General features: G+C 40.2%; 1 protein-coding gene across 2 annotated transcripts in view; it reads right to left on the reverse strand.

Annotated features, from left to right (window-relative positions):
* adamtsl5 (ADAMTS like 5) overlaps positions 1–15,940 on the reverse strand; it is a 37,104-nt gene that overhangs the window by 2,314 nt on the left and 18,850 nt on the right. For both annotated transcript variants that reach the window (XM_015058885.1, XM_015058884.1), the window contains exons 3-11: positions 12,469–12,641; positions 11,730–11,790; positions 10,827–10,932; positions 9,825–9,952; positions 6,229–6,352; positions 4,787–4,873; positions 4,225–4,388; positions 2,476–2,671; positions 149–277 (exon numbers count right to left, since the gene is read on the reverse strand). In XM_015058885.1, coding sequence (XP_014914371.1) covers positions 149–277; positions 2,476–2,671; positions 4,225–4,388; positions 4,787–4,873; positions 6,229–6,352; positions 9,825–9,952; positions 10,827–10,932; positions 11,730–11,790; positions 12,469–12,641 — 1,168 coding nt within the window. The remainder of the gene's footprint in view (positions 1–148; positions 278–2,475; positions 2,672–4,224; positions 4,389–4,786; positions 4,874–6,228; positions 6,353–9,824; positions 9,953–10,826; positions 10,933–11,729; positions 11,791–12,468; positions 12,642–15,940) is intronic.

Consider the following 15,940-nt stretch of genomic DNA (forward strand, 5'->3'; position numbering starts at 1 on the left):
ATGATGAAAGGCTGAATAACTGGAATATTGTTCATTTTTGACTGTGTAGCTTTACAAACAGCAGCTTATGTTTGAGCTGAAGTTTCTGCAGAACTCCATGAAGTCTGAGCAACATTTTGAAGAGTCGTTGAGGAAGCGGCGCTCGTACTTCCGGGTGGAGCCAGAGGAAGGAGGTTCCTGTGGTTTTCCTCGCGCTCCAGGCGGCTGATTGGCTGCTGAGGATGCTGCGGGTGGAGGCCGGGAGCCGGGAGACGCTGAGGATTTAGGGCATTTAAAACTGGAAGACAGAAAACAAACAGCTTGGTGTGAACTACAGAATGCAGATCTTCTTAAAGTTTAATAAGCTACATATTTAGGTAAATCTTTTCATGGTACAAAACTAAAATATTGATACTGACTTGGTATCTATTTTACCAATGATTTGGATCGATCTGCTCACCTGCTGCTCATACTTTAATTTAATTTGTAAAACTTGTTTATTTTTTTTATTTAATCTATTAAAGTTCTCTTTTTCTTTCTATTCTTTTGTTTTGTTTTTCAGGATTGTTGGATAATTAATTTGTCATGTTTTCTTATATGAAAAGTCACTTTTCTTTTGATCATGATTCCAGTGTCACTTAAGAAAATGTTCTTCTGTCCTAAACACCCAACTTTTTTCTATCCATAGGTTTTTGGAAAATGAACTAATTCAAAAACCTCTGGAATGTAACATCACAAATCAGCAGGCACTGCCCCGTTACCTAGCAACCCCGGGGAAGATCAGCCCGTTACCTAGCAACCACAGCAAAGATCAGCCCGTTACCTAGCAACCCAAGGAGAACTCCAGCACTTTAGCCAGTTAGTTTCACCACTATATGCGCTGTACAATGGCTGCTGGAAAAGATAAGTGTTTTGTTGTTGATACTGATTTTTTTGTGAAAAATGTTACAAATTTTATATTTTCCTTCCACTTTATTTGTATGTTTTTTTGGACTTTTACAAGAAATCCCAAAAAACGCATTAAAGTCTGAAGTTCTGTAGGACAAATAGGAAAACCTTTGCATCTGTAAACCATTCTGCACAGATATAAATGGTTAAAACAGAAAGAACATGTAATAAATAAAAGTAATTCATCTGAGGAGAATTCATAAATATATTGACTGTCCTGAAATGACATGGTTTAAGGAGCAGCAGCAGAGAGAATTTATGCAACTGGCAGCTTTTATGACAGCAGCGTCACAGGCTAATATGACACTTTTTTAAAAAGAGTTTAACTGCAGATGTTTTTAAACAAGAAATAAAGACCAAAAGAAAAGTACTATTGAAGAAGACATGGGAGCATTTTAGAAACATATTAAAAGTCAAAAGCTGTTAGTGTTGATTGACTTTAGGGATTCACAGAGCTTTCTCATCTCAGTTATACTTTAGGACGACTGCACCATCCAACCTCATAAATCTGCCTCCAGGCTCACCTTTCTCTGCGTTTTCTGGCAACAATTTGAGATGGGTTCAGTTTGGCTGAGATTCACCAGCTGGAAAGGATTTTCCAAGAAGCTGCTTAGATTCATGGCCTCATCGGATGGAGCGAAAGTCTTTGGATTGGGAGCAGATTTCCATGTGGTTCAGGAACATCGGGGAGGTGAGCAGGAGTCCAGCATGTTTGTGATCCACACTTATTAGTGCAGATAAAGCAGCTGCGTTCCTCTGAATCAGGGAGGTCAGCGTGCAGATCAGCAGTGGGGTAAAGGTGAATCACCACAGATGTTTTCACTCACTGAACCCAAATGGGCTCGCTCTAATTTGTGCAATTACAATAATTGGAACCAATTTAAGCTTGGCTCTGTGGTTTCCTCTCAGAAAGATCAACCTGCAGCTCCGGAGCCGAAAGTTGCTCTATGGACATTAAAGGATGGCTCTTAAAGAGGGACGAATCAGTCAAAATTCACATTTTGCAAGTTTTTGTACTTCCATTTGGGTCTCAACTGCCTCAAAAAACAACAGGAGCTTAAAACATAAACAAACACCCAGTTGTTTCTTGACTACGTTTCTGGCAGGTCAACAACAAAACACTTGTCTTTTCCAGCAGCCATTGTACAGAATATATATTGGTAAAACCAACTGACCAAACATGCTGGAGCTCAGCTTGGGTTGCTAGCTAATAAGCTACGTTTCACTGGGGTGGTGAGTTGAGGGTCAGTAGCTGCTGATTTGTGACGGAAGGTTTTTGAAACATCTCATTTTCCAGACACCAAAAACCAGCTGGATGGTTTGTTTAAGCACCAGGTTTGGGGTTTTGAAGCACCAAAGGCCCAAATCGAAGTACAAAGACATGCAAAACCTGAGTTATGCATAGAAGGTCCACTTTAAATTATCCGTTACCTGCACATACTTTAGGTAGATTTGCCCTCACTGTACTGTATCTTATTCTTATTTTTCAGTTTTTTATACATTTTTTCTACTTTAGTGAGAAGATGCATGCCTCTGTGTTTAACTCACACCAGTGGGGTTTCCGGGCGGTGCTGGGCGGCGCCCTGGAGGTCGTGGTTGGAGTGGTGGGCTGGCCTCTGGGGAAGTAGCTGGCTGTGTGGTGAGCCTGTCGCAGAGGGCTCCTCCTGCCGTGGTACTGGGCGTACTGGTCCGGTGGAAGCCAGTACTCGTACTCGATTCCTGGGTTTCTGTCTGTCGCCAGAACCTGAACACAAGAAAACAGAATCATGTTTGAAAAAAATAAAAAATAAATCAACCAATCAGTTACTAATTAGTAAATGAATCAGTTAACCCACCAAACAGAGCGCACATCTTTGGTAGTGTTTACATTGGTGTTTCTGGTTTGATACGATGGATTGAAATGGATTCAAACTAAAGGGTTTAAAGTTGTGTTATGTAACTTTAATAAAAAATATATTTTGCTGCTAAATATGCTAATGGCAGAAAAACAACTTACCATTACAAGAAAGCTGTTTATGTGCCATCATCTGTGGCTACGCTAACTAGCCTGAGCAGAAACGACAGGTTGTGCTGACGAGGAAAAGCTGTTTCATAAGCAGCAGCACACAAGGATGATTGACAGCACTAAGATCCGCCTCTTGGCTCTGACTGGCTGTTTCTATTTAGCACTGGGAGAAGATAGAGGAGTTTGATTTTTTCAGATTACCTGTCTCACACCATACTGTTACTATAGTGGCAGTTTTAACAAATATGTAAAAAATTATTTTTCATAGAAGTTTCTGCGGCTTTAATGTTGTTTGTATTTGTACGATTTTCCCTCCAAAGCAAGTCGAGTCATGGTTTCCCCAGAGGACAGCGGTGCATGGAAATGACTTTCTCTCTTCAAACCATGGCCTTATTACGTCTGCAAGCAAACGTCTTAATATCAACAGTATAGTTTATAAATACTGACCTCTGTTTTGTGTTTATAAAAACCACAACAAATGGAAGAAACTGACTCAGTTTTGGGCTAAACTGGTCTGTTAAATGGCATAAAAAACCAGCAGGAAGATGAGAGAAGAAGGAAGCTGAAGCTCAGCGTTTTCATTGTTCCAGTCTGAATTAAGCAGACTAAACTTTATGCTAACTTTGGAGTTTTAAAGCTGCTGCTCACCACAGATTCTCCTTAACTCCCATAATCCTGCTGTTATCCCCCGGATAAAATCAGCTCTTTGTTCTGGTGGCTTTATGGGACCTGACACTTCAGCAGATGATGCCAACCAACCAATCAGTGAAACCAAACCAATAATTATGACAGTAATTGTTTCTGAGTATGCCAACTTCAAGGACTAAGCAGTTTTTTCTGATGTTGTAAATTTGTTCCTTGTGTACAGAGTCTTATTGTATTTATATTTTAGCTTTGTGTGAATCAGCATGTTTCTATTTTTCCTGTTCACTGCTGGTAATCCTGAATTTCCCCACAAAGAGACAACAAGGGATATTTTTTTCTTTCATTGCATTTTCTGTTCTAATGTTAGCAAGGATATAGAGCTGTTTCATTCAAAATTAAGCAAATTACCTGAGAAATAAATAGTTATAGTTACATTTAATTCTTTGACTGTTTGTGTTCTGTAGTTTGGTTTAACAGTGTTTTCATTTTCCCACCAAATACATTTGCTGAGGTAGATAAGATCGGCTTCACATGACACTGAATCTAAATATCGGCCGACCACCGATCTAATAAATTTAAGGAAACTGCCACCGATAGATCAGTGCATCCCTGGTTGTTATTGCCTTGCTTAGTGAAACAGCTCTTACCATCAGATGCAGGTCTTCCTGGGTCGGTCCAGGCACCTCGAAGCTCTCCCAGGTGTCTGCGGAGCGCCGGTACAGCAGCTTGGTTCCAGCTACGCTGTACTCACCGGGAACGCTGATCTTCCAGTTTCCGTTGATCACAAACTGGGATCGACCGTTCTGCAGCGCTGGCGATCAATAACAGTGAATGGAGTTACTGAGTATTTGTGCAAACCGATTCAAATGCGTCTTGTGATGGATTTTTCAGGCTAAGCTGTTAAAGATTTCAGGGTGACAGAGGAACAAATGATGGTGTGGCTATTTAAGGCGGTTTCCATAGCAGCAGATGAAAACAGGCACCTCCACCTGCTCTGCATCCCTCCCAAACCACAGCCTGAGCCATTCTGGGTCTGTTTTATTTGCGTCGCCAACACAGCGATGAGAATAGATAACCTTAGAGATTATGTTACTTGGAAAGAAGAAGCCTGGTGCAGAAAGCAGACGGACAGCGAGCCGCTCGCGGGTCTCCGGGGAGCAGATGTAATAATAAGTTTTAAAGCGAGTGAAAGGTAGAGATATCTCTTACCCAGATAATTCCTGCTGTTGTCGGTGACTCGGATGTGAGTGGCTCCAGCCGGGATCATCGTCACTTCGTTGTATCCAAACGGCCCGCCTGGCAAATACAAACACAAGCTTTAGGAATTCACAGAAACCGAAGCAGAAGCAAAACTTCATTATAATGATAAGCTTTATCATTTTAACAAGACACTGCTCCTGTTTCTACTTCCTAGCTCTGGAAGTTAAACACTTCTGTGAAACGTTTAAATTTGACTTGTGAAAGTCAAAGTATTTTTGCCTCTGAAGCTTCGGAAACATCATGTGTGACTAAATCTTACCAGTGATATGTTTACAGGTGGACACAGTCATTTCTATGCAGTTGACACTTCTATATGCCTAAAACAACATTTTTACGCAAATTTATATTAATATTTGGTTTAATTGTTTATTTATTGCTTTAGTAAATTTAGGACGTCCACTGGCAGCTTCTACAATCCCTGTTTGCTTCTGGAATAGAGAAGAAATTATTTTCCTATACTTGCAAACTGATGAATGATCTAAACATTAACCAGATGAATTTGAGGTTGTTGGGACGAATGTGAAGTTATTAGAAACATACCAGCAAATAATGGTGTTTGTAGGAACTTGACTACAGAATGAAAGTTGGAGTATTTTTGTCTCTGATTCTTCACAAACGCGTCAACATGCCTCAGTTAGACGAAGACGATCACCTCTATGCAGATGACACTGTCCTAAATATCCCCAAAAACCTAAAACTTATGCAGCTTCTAGATGCAAAACCCTGCAGGTTTTTATCACTGGGACTAAAAATAGAAAAATAATCCTAATATTGTAATACTTTAATACATAATCATCACACAATGTCGTCATTTTGACAATGATTTCTCTCGGTTTACAAGGCGCTGTAAAATTTACAACATTCAGCTTGTAAAAGATAACCCTCCAATCACTCGTCAGTTTGCCTGAAGCTGTTACTATTTCCTGTTCAAGGTTTGTTGCAGATGGATACAAGGGAAGAAAAACATTTAGTTTTCTCCACAGCATGCAGTCAGACCCTATATTATCCGTGAACCTGCAGATGCCAGTAGAGGTAAAAATGTTTCGGTGGCAATGAGCCAGAACTGCTGGGAGATTTTTCTCCCTGAAATCTTAACCACAGTCATTTTAAATGTGCCGTTAGCTGGAGCCCTTCTGGGAAAGCAGCCAATCACCTTTGTGTTGCAAAGCTGTTTCCATGGTTAATATTCACTCAGTCGGGTAATAACACTCTGCTAAATAAGCCTGAATGACTAATAGCTGTTGGGTGTGAAAGGAAGACTAGAGGCAGGAATTATCCTCACACGGCTTTCTGAAACCACTTCATCGCATTCCTGAGACAGAAAGACATGATGGCGTGTGGCATGAGTGTGTGTGTGCGAGTGTGCGTGTGTGTGTGTCTGTGTGTCCTACCTGCCTCCAGCCCGCTGCTCTGGTACACACTCTTGTGGTGCAGACAGGTGGTGTTGTGCCCTCCACACACCATGCAGGCATCTTCCCGCTGCGTCGAACCCAAGATGGAGTCGCAGCCGGGCTTCTGCAGGAAACATGAATGGGAAACCTTTCTATCGCTGCAAAAACACAAAGTCCTGTCCAGTTTCTACTGTAAATGTCTTTAATAAGACTAAACTAACTTACAAAAGTAAAATTTTTGTGAGATAAGAGCTTGTTTTAAGTCAACAATTTCTTAATAAATCTGCCAGTGTAACTACTTTTTGATCAAAATTAAAGAATTATAGACATAAAACAAGTTAAGTTTACTTGCTAAGTTTATCATATTTCAAATGTTCTAAGATATTTCCACTAAAAGGTAGTTCAATGTCTTGTTATGAATGAAAATTATTACTTTTTAATCAATATTAAAGAATTACTGACTTAAAACAAACTCATATATCTTGTTGGAAATTTCTTCCAAGTTGATTTTGTCTTATTTCAAGTGTATTAAAATAGAAACTAGAAAATACGTTTAAATCGATATTCAATAGTTATTAGTGAAAACAAGCTCATATATTTTGCTAAAAAGTTACTTGAAAGTTAGTTTAGTCTTATTTTAAGTGCACTAGAAACTACAGCAGGTATTTGGTAGGATGTTGTGTTTTTACAGTGCACTCAGCTTTGATACTGCCAAGTAATCGTCCCCTCAGGCTCGGATTATTTGCCTCTGATATTGTATTTCCTCGTCTCCAGCTAACATTTGGGGGAAAACAGCATCTCTGGGGCTCATAAGGGAACAGGAGTTTGGAGAGGTTGTTTTGTAAAACATAAAAAATGTCAAAGCTAAAGACAAAGAGGATGAGCTGGATGGTTTGCAGCCTGTGGAGCATCCTGCAGGAGGAGCGATGATTGCTTTCCCTGTTCGCCTTCATCTCTGCAGAGCGAGTTAATCAACGGGGAGGTTCCCAGGCCAGAGAGAAACAATCTAGAGAACCTGTAATCATCCTCAGAAAGCCGCTTTGAAGACACAAAACACCCTGAGAGTCTGTGTGAGCACAACAGGAAATGAGTGACATAGTAGCACAGAGTTCACTGGGCCTCAGGAAAGCAGCGACAAAACCAGCAAATGACTAACCTAAGAGCTGAGCATCTGTTCATTATCTGGGCTGATAAACTCTGGGATAAACTCTCTGAATTGAGAAGCAAACTGTTTTCCTGACAGTATATCCAATACACTATGCTATTCTAAATGCCTCCAGGTGCCGCTCTGGGATCCTTTCTGTTTACTTTCAACACTGCAGAGTTTAGACGCAGTTAGAAATCCTGCGACATTCAGACATACTTTACATTTTCTCTCATTACAACCACAAAAATAGTATTTTGTCTGGGGTTGTATGTGACAGATCAACACAACTGCAAATCTATACTTTGGAGTGTTGTGCAGGTTTCTGCTAATATGCTAACTAACTAATTTTTAGATGACCACTTTAGTGTTTTTGCTAACTTTATAAAAGGCTTGGTGCTTCCCCAAAATCAGTTTTTCTAGATACATCCAAACGTGCTTATTTATTATTTAGCAAATAATAAATAATTTATTTAATTTGCCTTTGGAATCAACGTTTGCAAATGTCTATGATTAGCAAACATTAGGGTTATTGTTAGCATGAGTAGCTTTTTAGTTAGCGTTGCCTCCAATGTGTCAAACTTTCAGTATGTACATCTAGAGCAGCGTGTCAAACTCCAGTCCTCTGCTGTCCTGCAGGTTTTAGATGTGCACAGGTACAAAACACAGGAATGAAATGGCTTCATTACCTCCTCCTGGTGTAGATCAGTTCTCCAGAGTGCTGCTAATGACCTCATTATTTGACCCAGGTGTGTTGAAGTAGAGACACACCTAAAAGTTGCAGGAGACCGACCCTGGAGGCCTGGAGTTGACCGGTCCTGGAGGCCTGGAGTTGACCGGCCCTCCAGGCCTGGAGTTGACCGGCCCTCCAGGCCTGGAGTTGACCGGCCCTCCAGACCTGGAGTTGACCGGCCCTCCAGGCCTGGAGTTGACCGGTCCTGGAGGCCTGGAGTTGACCGGCCCTCCAGACCTGGAGTTGACCGGCCCTCCAGGCCTGGAGTTGACCGGCGCTGGTCACTGATCTCACGTTTTGACCTGTGCTCCTCATCACCAGCTGCAGGCTGCATCTGCTTCCTGTTTCAGCCTCGGCTGCTCTGACCTCTCCCTGCCCGACACCACGGCCCATAAATCCGCTTATTTACACCAAATGCCGTAGAGAGCATGCCCAGAAACACACACATCGACACATGTAAACACAGAGACTCCGTAATCCTGGCGCTCAGCTGTGCGTCCCCCCTGCTAGCAGATGTCTCTCCTGAGTATCACATATTGTGCAGCAGATCCGCGCTAGTCTCCAGCCTTCTCCATCTGTGTGAGAACAACCTGCTGCAGACTCAGCTGAGCTGTAATGCTTCCTGAAGGCTGCAGTCCACTCTGATGAGTGAACTCTGGCCCAAATGCTCAGCGTGGGACTCACTTCTCCTGAGAGCTCCGGTCAGAGCGGTCAGCATCACTTACACCTCGTCCTCAGCAGCCAAGGCCAGCGTTTCCCAAACTTAACCTGCGTTTAACTCCAGAAGGAGAAGAGCTGTTTGTTTTTCACTCAGCTGACTCACAGATGGAGCCGATCCAGATCAAACAAAGACATGAAACTCTGAGAAAAATCAAATAAAACTGAATGTAGCTGACAGTTTTCTTAACCAGTCAAGTTACAGTTTATTTCTAGAGCAAACAATTTGAGTTACAAAATCAATAAATATTTAAATAAAACCCAAAGCAAAGGCTAAAATAAAACACACTGCAAAAGCCCAGAACCTTTACAAGCAATTTGGGTCCAGTTTCTAGTACAAATATCTTAATATACTTTAGATATGACAAAAGTAATTCACAAGTAACTTTTCAGCAAAATATGGGCCCCAAATATTCAAAAAATATCGATTCAATAGTTCAAGCTCTTATTTTCTGCTGAAAAGTTACTTTCAAGTTAGTTTTGTCTTATTTCAAGTTTCTGATATTTGCATTAAAAAGTAGGAAAAAAAACTGTGATATTTTATGTTTTTGCAGTGCAAAAGCAAAGATTCTCTGCAGATGGTTTATGCATAAGGAGACTTTTTATTTTTATTCTGGGTAAAATTATAAATATTATTATCCTAAATTGGAAAATGTTACGTAAAAACAACATATTTTTTTATTCAAAGATTTTTACTGGAAAGCTGACTTTGCTACACGTAAATAATTTAATTTAATAAAAACTTGGCTAAATGTAAAAAAGTGTGTTGGCCCAAATAGTTTTAATATTATTATTATTTTTAATATCAAACATGCAAGATCCTTTATCCTACAAAAAAAAGTATATATATATTTTACTTTCTGTGCTTGATTTTATTTTTATTTTCTTAGCCCAGAGCACTTTTGACTGGTTTCTATGATGTTTATTTTGATAAATAATGTGTGAAACTCACTAATGATGAGTTTTAAACTGGACACACGTCCAGGTGTTGTTGTCATTTACCAGACAGCGTCCGTTGACACACACGGCTCCGGCCTCCGGGTCGCAGGCCGTACCGTCCAGAACGTGACCAAAGTTGTAGTAGAAGTTGTGTCCCAGCGCCAGGCAGCTGAGCTCACAGGGGCTGGAGCCTGGCGGGGAAAAGCTGCAGTCAGTAAATCATTTGTCTTTATGGAACAAGACATGATAAAAGGAAACAGGACTGGGGGGAGAGAGACGCATAAAATGCAGGAAATGGGAAAGATCTGGAAGAAACTGGCAGATAACACCTGCAGCAGGAGACACCTGTGAGCTTTCAAGGCTTCCCAGCTGTGATAAAAGTCAACAAGACGCAAAAATATATTTCACAAATCAGAAACAGTTCAGTTTTGTTCAACTTGGGAAAATCTGAATTCTACGGAGGCTCTGAAGTGCAAACCACTTTAACGACTCATTAAACAAAACCACACATTTAAAAACACATTAATGAAAAACTAGTTCCACACTGAAAAAATAAAACAGGTGATATAACTTCAAACATTTAGTTCATTTTGTAACTCAATTGCAACATTGAGTTACAAATTTAGTAATTTGTTCATTTTTGATTACATGTAAAAAATGTACTAAATCTTTTTCAGTGCACTGTCACAGTATTTCACTTAAGACATTTTTTTTACATAACTGAAATAATCTGCATGTGGAACAAATACTTTTAATCAATTTTAATAAATTATTAACTACAAACAAGATCTGATTTTTTGCTGAAAAGTTAGTTAAGTTAGTTTTGTCTTATTTCAACAAGACATTTCAACTTGGAACTAGACCAAAAATATTCTGTAAGATTTTGCATTTTTGCAGTGTATAACATCAATCTTTCTGCTTTCAACTGATTGGACGGTAACAAATCTAAGGGACCAATCAGAAGACAGTTTAAGTTGAGTATTCTAGTTCTAGGTTGTAAAGTTGTAGCATTTTGCTCTCGATGGAAACCAAGATGGCTGCTCAGGTTGTTCTTTTCATGCTGACCTCCGTGAAACGTTGTCCATCTGAAGGAGTTTCCGGACACCAACGGCCGGTCATTGAACGCAGCACACTGCATCTCTCTGAAGTCCTCCGAGCCCAGAGGACACACCTGCACAAACACAGACATGCATCATGAGACGCTGAAATATCGTGGTGATCATCATCAGAATTAACCTGCAGACAAGAAAAACACATTTTATAAAAAGCTGAGCTCATGTTTAGACGATGTGGATGAACTTCTGATTACAGCTGGTTTAAAGTTTCATCGTGTTTTAATGTTTCACTTTAGTTTCTAGATGAGCAAAAATGATTTGAGACTAAAGCAGAGAAATAAAACAGATCTGATTGATTGATCATGTGAAAAATTCCTGAAAGGTTCAGAAGTTTTACATCCAGATACGACAGAGAAGAGAAAATATAACTTCTGATTTTAAAGATAAAAGATAACCAGAGACAAAAATCCATCCATCCATCCATCCATCCATCCATCCATCCATCCATCCATCCATCCATCCATCCATCCATCCATCCATCCATCCATCCATCCATCCATCCTCTGCTGAGTCTTGATGTGTTTTTTCTATAATATCAGAGAAAAACTCTGAGCTGCTTCAACTCATCTGTTAGTTTTTCCTTATCAGGACCGGCTGTCCGAACACACACACACACACACACACACACACACACACACACACACACACACAACACGCTGCAGCCTACCAGCGGCCTCCTCAGACAACTAAAACACGTCTGACTGTCTGATTGTGTGAAAACTCGGGCTGATGCACCAGCCAAACTTCACGCCCTGAAATGCCTCTCAGACGCGCCTTTGTAAAGCAAACATCGGCCACTGTTGTAAAACGGACAGATTTTCTCTGAGGGAGGAAACCCTGGAGCTGCAGTGACCTTGGTGTTGCAGATCTTGTACTGTCTGGGATCTCCGGCACACGGTCCGCCCACCGGGTTCCTGCACACAAAAACAACTTATTAACAGAAATATCACACTTTTGGTTACATGTTTTTGCACAAACTTATTCTTGGATCATGAGATTTTAGTCTGATCAGTTCTGTTGGGTTCAGTTGGGTTGCTAGGTAACGGCCCGGGCTTCTTCAGGGTTGCTAGGTAACAGCCTGGGCTTGCCAGGGGTTGCTAGGTAACGGGCAGTCCCTGTTACCTAGCAACCCCACTGCTAGGTAACGGGTAAAGATATGTGACGTTACATTCTGGAGGTTTTTGAAACTGTTCATTTTCCAGACACAAAAATTCTAATTTAAATTCAAAAATACTTTATTGATCCCAAAGTGAAATGAAATGAAAACCTTCAACTTATTACCAAAAACCAGATGGGTGTTTTTTTTAAGCACTTGGGCTGTTATTAGAAGTACAGACTGAAAAGGAAGCATAAATGTGCAAAATGTGAATTTAAATATTTAGACTACATTTAAATATCCTAAAAGTTCATCCTAAACTAACATGATGAAAGGTTTTAATCTCACTAAGTAAATGTTGATGTTTTTTTGTTACTAAATCCATAAAAACTACATTTTTTCACCTCAAGATGGTCAGAGTCAAGGATAATAACATTTTATATTTACTAAAAACTGCAACAAAAAATTCCCTGAAGACCAGATGACAGATCATCACCTGGTGATGCAGGTGCGAGTTCGCACCGAGGCTCCGCCCCCACAGCTGCGGGAGCAGACAGACCAGCCGCTCCACGCCGCCCACTCGTTCCTGACATGCAGCTGCCGTCTGGCGCGCGCCGGACGCCCCGGTGAGGCGTCACTGGATGGACCCCACTCCGAACTCCAAGAGGCCTGAAGCAGAGCCCAACACAACGCTGACGCCCAATAAAACATGAGACAAACGTTGAAACATTTACACTATTTAGCCTGAACAAGAGGAAAGGTGAGTCAGTTTTGCCCAATTTCGATACTTTACTATAACAAAATCATCCAGCATGTTGTTACTTTCTCTCAGATTATCATCAGATTTGCAGAACATATTTTACACCCTGGAATATTATAACATAAAATGCCATCCAACTATGACGGCATAAATGAGGAGTAAATTTCCACCAAAAAATTCAGACAAATTTGGAAATTAATCTCAGAGTTTCTAGAAAGAAAAACAACCAAATTTTTAAGACTAAAACGTAAAAAAAAAAATTACTAGAAAACAAATCACATTTTGAAATTAATCTCAATTTCTAGAAAAAACTTGGACATTTCAAAAGTTAAAAATGATCGATTATTCAAAGAAAATCTAAAAAATTTCTAGCAAATATTTGACTCTTCAGACTCAGAAGCTTCTGAGGTTTTTCTATAAAATTTCTCAAATACAATATTTTTGACTTTTCCAGCTCAGAAATATCTTTTTCTAGAGAAATTCTGAGTTTAATCTGAAACTTCCTAAGTTTTTTCCTGTCTACAAGGCCCTAATACGCTTCACATCCAACTAACGTAAGAAATTCCCTCCTTAGTAAAGAGCGTATCTGGAGGAGCTGCAGATATTTTCAGCTCAGGTGGAGGAAAGTATTGACATGCTACAAATTTGGCATTTATGGAAGACAATCGTTGTCAAAAGTCAAAAACAGCTACATTTTAATGTCTTACTTCCTGCTTTCTGTGCTGTGAATGCTAACAGCTGCAGTCACTCAGCAGCATCAATCTGCAGAGACACCCTGCATGTTTAAAGCTGTCATGACGCAGATAGCGATTGTCATCAGCCTGTAATGACTGCTCAGAAAACACCAGGCACAGATTGATGGGATGTCATTCTATGAAAGACAAATGGTATGGATGGAGCTCCAACAAAGCCTTCTTTATATTTCTCCGGGAATCTAACAGGAACATAAATCTATTCAAACGGTAGATGGGACTAAAAATAACAAAGCGGCCCTGTGAGGTTGATGGATCAGGATCAGCAGAGCAAAACAATAAAAGTGATTAGAGAAATCTCTCTGGTTCTCCTCAAACACATTCCAGAGTTTGCGCCCTGGAGGAGGAGTGAAACTGGCAGCCGTCCCACCAGATCCCCACACAGGAGCTGCGCTACGAACACACACATTTAACTCTTTGCTCACTGCGTCCAGGAGGAGCTGGAGTCAAAAGAGGAGTCAAAACAATGAGACCCAGGCGAGGAATCAACAAAACCAGCAGGGTACAAACCAATAAAAAGGTTATGCAGTTCATCCAAACCTCTAATTTCACAGCAGTGAAAAGCAGCAAACACAGTTTATAAAATCCTGCAGACCCAAACTATAAAAGCAGTGTATGTTGCAATGAATGCTGGGTAAATCCATTTAAAGACGCCCTTTGATGAACTAAATAAAAAGTATGTTGCTTCCTGAAAGAGGAAATGCCAAAAATAATGCAAACCACAACAGTATTTCAGCACAAAGTGCAAAACTCGACAGTAGCTGCGTTTCTGTGACCATAAAACTGCACAAACTGGAATTCTGAAATTGAAATTATGAATGAAATTGGCTTCATGGAAATGCCACGTTTGAAAAATAGAAAAAAAATTCAGGATTTTTAATAAAAAGTTTTTGCACCAGGATGAGGAAGTTTTCTACAACTGGATGTTACTACTGGCAGAAATGACGAAGAAGGCAACAGGAAGTGATAGGACGATGTTATTTAATGACTTATGTGAACAAACTTATTCTGTGATTTTGATTCCACTTCTTATTTAATGAAAACACCATAATTGTGTTTTTTCTACATTATCAAAAAATTACCAGAGTTTTGCACACATTTGTAACGGAAACGCAGATATGGACTGAATCCACTCCAAGTTCGTTCCAGGACGTAGTTTCCTCATTTCAAAGGTAGAAACTGAAGCAGGGGTGTCCAAAGTGTGGCCCGTGGACCATTTGTGGCCCTTGAACTGAGTTTTTGCTTGTCTTTTCCAGCAGCCATTGTACAGCAGTAAAACAAGCTGACCTAATGCTCTTTAGCTCTGCTTTGGTTGCTAGGTGACGGGCAGAACTCTGCTGGGGTTGCTAGGTAACAGGCAGTTTTTTCAAAACGTTTTTTTGTTGTTGTTGTTGTTTCTAGGCACTAAAAAACATTAATTTATTGCCAAAAACCGTCTGGGTGTTTTTTTTTTTAATCAGCAGAAACCCAAATGGAAATATAAAATCGTCCAAAATGTGAAGTTTGCACTGCAGGTCCCCTTCAAGTCATCGTGTGTCACATGTATTAAATCGCTAATTTCCACAAATCTGTGCAGAACAAAAAGTGACTTCATCTGACCTTTGAAATTAAAGCTACAGGCAGAAGAAAGAAGCAAACTAATTGAGTCTCTTTGACTTTGTGACTCATTCTGCACAAACACACTGAAACCCAACTTGTGCTGCGACTCCCCATAATTTCTTGGCAGGGTCTCTTGAGGTTGCCCTCATTAGTGTTACTCCCGTTTAAATTAGTGTTGATAACAGTTGGAGATGGGGGGGAGCTGGCCTGCTAGATTAGTGAAAACAACCTTTGACCTCAGCAGTACACTCCTTCTCCCTCCTCAGCCTGGAGAGAGAAACTTCGTATAGGAAGCGAAGCGGAGGAGAAAAACAAGAGCAAAGGTAAACGCTTCAGATCAAACAGCTGAACCAGACTCATCTTTTCACAAGTACTATTAGAATAAACATGGCACTGAAACGGCAAACACTTCAAAACTTACATTATGCAGAAAGGTGTTGATATAGAAATGAAGAGAGCAGCTACTGATCTCAACTTGCCCAGATGTTGTCTGAGGAATAACTAAAACATTTAAAACAACGGAAACTGTGACAAACAGAGCTGAGGGAGGATTTCAGATGATCTTCACAAACAGTGAAGAAAATGGCAAAGTGTGTAAAAACACCAGGTTAACTGTTCGAGAACTGCAGCACAGAAAGGCATGTTGGGTCGCCAAGGTTACGCTCACACACCAGGTCTTGATGTTCAGTTTTTATTTTCTTATTCTTTCAGTTCATTATACTAAATGATGCGACTGCAGTCAGATTTCTGTGTGAGCAGCTTACAACCTGCATGTGCAGAAGAACGTTGATATCACAGCATCTATTTTATAGTTTATTCAAATTAAAATATTAATATTTACTATGAAAGCTGAATTA

Source organism: Poecilia latipinna, unplaced genomic scaffold (assembly GCF_001443285.1).
Source record: "Poecilia latipinna isolate Pla-1442-1.1 unplaced genomic scaffold, P_latipinna-1.0 Scaffold1581, whole genome shotgun sequence".
Taxonomy (NCBI): domain Eukaryota; kingdom Metazoa; phylum Chordata; class Actinopteri; order Cyprinodontiformes; family Poeciliidae; genus Poecilia; species Poecilia latipinna.